This window comes from Seriola lalandi, unplaced genomic scaffold (genome assembly GCF_002814215.2).
Source record: "Seriola lalandi dorsalis isolate HSWRI2012SDOR001 ecotype SW California unplaced genomic scaffold, Sedor1 jcf7180002049788, whole genome shotgun sequence".
NCBI classification, from domain to species: Eukaryota; Metazoa; Chordata; class Actinopteri; order Carangiformes; family Carangidae; genus Seriola; species Seriola lalandi.
In genome coordinates this window covers 8,399-11,338 of record NW_019520341.1, presented here as the reverse complement: position 1 = coordinate 11,338, position 2,940 = coordinate 8,399, and the positions used below count along the sequence as shown (strand labels likewise).

General features: G+C 44.4%; 1 protein-coding gene across 1 annotated transcript in view; it reads left to right on the top strand.

Annotated features, from left to right (window-relative positions):
* LOC147819760 (uncharacterized) overlaps positions 1 to 2,940 on the top strand; it is a gene marked incomplete at its 5' end in the record, with an annotated part of 7,886 nt that overhangs the window by 3,494 nt on the left and 1,452 nt on the right. The window contains 3 exons of the mRNA XM_087171818.1: positions 1,657 to 1,728; positions 2,656 to 2,866; positions 2,935 to 2,940. The exon at positions 2,935 to 2,940 is cut by the window's right edge and continues 1,452 nt beyond it. Of these exons, the coding sequence (XP_087027944.1) occupies positions 1,657 to 1,728; positions 2,656 to 2,866; positions 2,935 to 2,940 (289 nt within the window). The remainder of the gene's footprint in view (positions 1 to 1,656; positions 1,729 to 2,655; positions 2,867 to 2,934) is intronic.

Here is a 2,940-nt window from a genome sequence, read left to right as displayed (position 1 = left end):
GGATCAACACTTCAAATAAAACACAGAAGAAGAAGAAAATATGGAGCTATAAAAAGATAAAGATGAATAAAACCTTCAGGATTCACCTTCCAGCCAAACTGTCTGAGCAGCTTTCATCTGTTTTGGTCTCTTTACCAAAACACTGCGTCATCTGAAGATGCCTGTGAAATATTTTTAGTAAGTGGAAACGTTTTATTGGATTTAACTGATTGAATCATTTTTATTTATGTGGCCGTGCTCAGTGTGGTCGGCTCTGGTGAAGCAGAACAAACCGGTTCAGTTTTGTAACTCGGCCTCACGTCATCGTTTCTCATTCGTTTCGTTTCTCCTGCTCTGTGCACATGTACAGGTTTACGCTGTGACGTTTGTGTGGCTGTCGGTTAGTGACAGAAACAACAGGAAATCAAATGATTTTATTCACATTAAAGGCTTCATTTGAACAGCTGGACTTCCAGTTGTAGCTCATCCATCCTCGTCTCTAAGGACCAGAGATGTGTGTGTTCACAGTGTCTTTCATTTCACCTCAGCATCACATCACACAAACACTCACCTGGGTCTATTTGTGGCGTTCTGCTGATGCGACGTCATCGCTCACTGAGGGGACGAGGCATTTGATGAGCTGATCAGCAGGAGGCGTCCTCTCTGCTCAGGTTGCAGCTTTCAGGGATTCACCTGGTTAAAGCTGCAGCTGAGCGAATCAACGAGCTGCTCTCAGCTCTACAACGAAGCTGCGACACAAATCACAACTTCTCACATCTTTGTGTTTGTCACGAGAACATTACGACACTGATGTCGGACCAGGGTTGATGACGAGTAATCGAAGATCAACTCGAACACGAGGAAATGAATGGATCCATCCTCAGATACGGATCTGAAATATAAACAACGTGCAGTCTCGTGTTACATTCAGTTATCTGTAGAACAGAATCAGTACAGCGTCACAGTTAGTGGTTTGTAGGTGAAACTAAATGTTAGCAGAGGTTATTTTTATGGGCTGCTCCACATGTAATCTGATATCTTTAATATGTCTCGGCCTCGACGATTTGCAACCCTAGGTCGGATAAATGTAGTAACAGCTGATCGTGACACTGACTGGAGCAATAAAATCCAAGATGTCCTGATGGAGGATGAAGACGTCAGAAACAGCTGCACACTGAGTCATTAAACACGTCAGAATAATTACTGACTAAAACCACAGACTGTAAATAAAGCTGCTCCACCGTCGCCATCTTGGCAGTGTCTGACTCCGCCCCCTAACTCCCAGCTAATCCAATAATGGTCAAAGAGGCCACGCCCTCAATCCTCCATAACTGTTGTCCTTAATAAAATGTAAACAGGTGAGTTATATAAACAGGTGTCATGAAGGAGGAAATTAGCTCTAGAGACCAAAACAGTTTTTGTACCAGGCTGTAAACATGTTTATTTCTGCTCTAAAGTTGGACATTTTAACATGGGAGTCTATGGGGACTGACTCACTGTTGGAGCCAGACTCTGGTGGTCGTTAGAGGAACTGCAGCTTCTGGTTCTTCAGTGTTTTTCAGCCTCGCAGGTTGATGTTTGATTAAAACAGTAAGAAAACATGTAAGTGTTGATGCTTCAGCATCTGTGAGGACGCCTGTAACCAACACTTGTTTTATGGTCTTTTTTTTTTCCCAGGATGCCTTGCTCAACTCTCTGCTGGACGACCCGTACCTGAGCCTGCAGCTCACGGGAAAAGCCAACCAGCAGGTAACGGCTCACCTTCACGTGATGTCATCTGAAGCTGTAGATAACTGCAGGGACGCCGACGTCACGTGTCTCGGCTCATCGTTGTGTTGTGGAACGTGTCGTTCTCGGCAGACAGGAAGTAGAAACAGGACAAAAATATCCAGCTCACCTTCTGCTCAGTGGTGGTGTTCTGTTCCCGAGCACATCGCTGATTCAGCTCTTTATTGAAGGTCACACTGCGTCTCTTTGCTGTGCGCTCACTTATAAGGAACCAATGGAAACAAACCTAAACAGAGAGGCACCCTAATGGAAATGTCTTTTTTATTTTTTACAATAAATTCACCCACAATTTTCCCACGTGAAAGATCTTCAAATCATAAACTTTAACAACGTAGAAGGTGAAACTGAACCTGTGAGAATGTTAACAGTTTTACAAATTAAAAGTCCTGCTGAAACAGGACAATCATATCAATTTTAATTATTTAAAGTGATATTCATAAGAAGTTTGTTTTAATTAATGGTTAATTGGATTTTTCAAATTAATGGCCCCAAAAGGAAAAAAATAATTCTGAGCTTTGTTTCCATGTGTGAAAGATGATAAAATCTCTGCTGCACCAAGACCTGAAGGAAATAATCTGAAGATCGAAAAACGCATCGTAAATCATGAATCAGATTGTAATCTGTTTAATGTTTTGGGTTCAGGTCTTGTTTTTAATGTCAAAATGTGATGTCACTGTTGGAGCCTTGTATCTCTCTCTCTGGTGGATCCACCACCTGCAGAACTGTTTGCACCTGATGTGGAAGCTGGAGAGAAAGGCCGGTTGTCGTAGAGACGAGGGAGAAGTGATGTCATTCAAGTGTTCAGCTGTTCACACAGTGTCTCCTGGAGCACACGATGAATCTTCATGTCCGTGTTTATTCTCTGGACCTTTTCCCTTCCTGTGTCAGTTCACAGTGGCGAACCAGGGCGACGGTCTGACCCTGAACCACAGCGGTCTGAGCTGCGGCAGCACGGACAAGAACCAGTTCCCCTCCAACACCCAGGGGCCCCTGGGCCTGCAGGACCCCGGGGACCAGCAGCTCCTCAACAACCAGAACCAGAACTACAGCAGCGGGGAGGGACGACACAACGTGCCCAACATCATCCTCACAGGTGGGTGAGAGCAGCTGATGTTTAATATGACGACTGGAAGAAGATTTAAATCCATCAGTTTAACATGCCCCTCCCCCCCC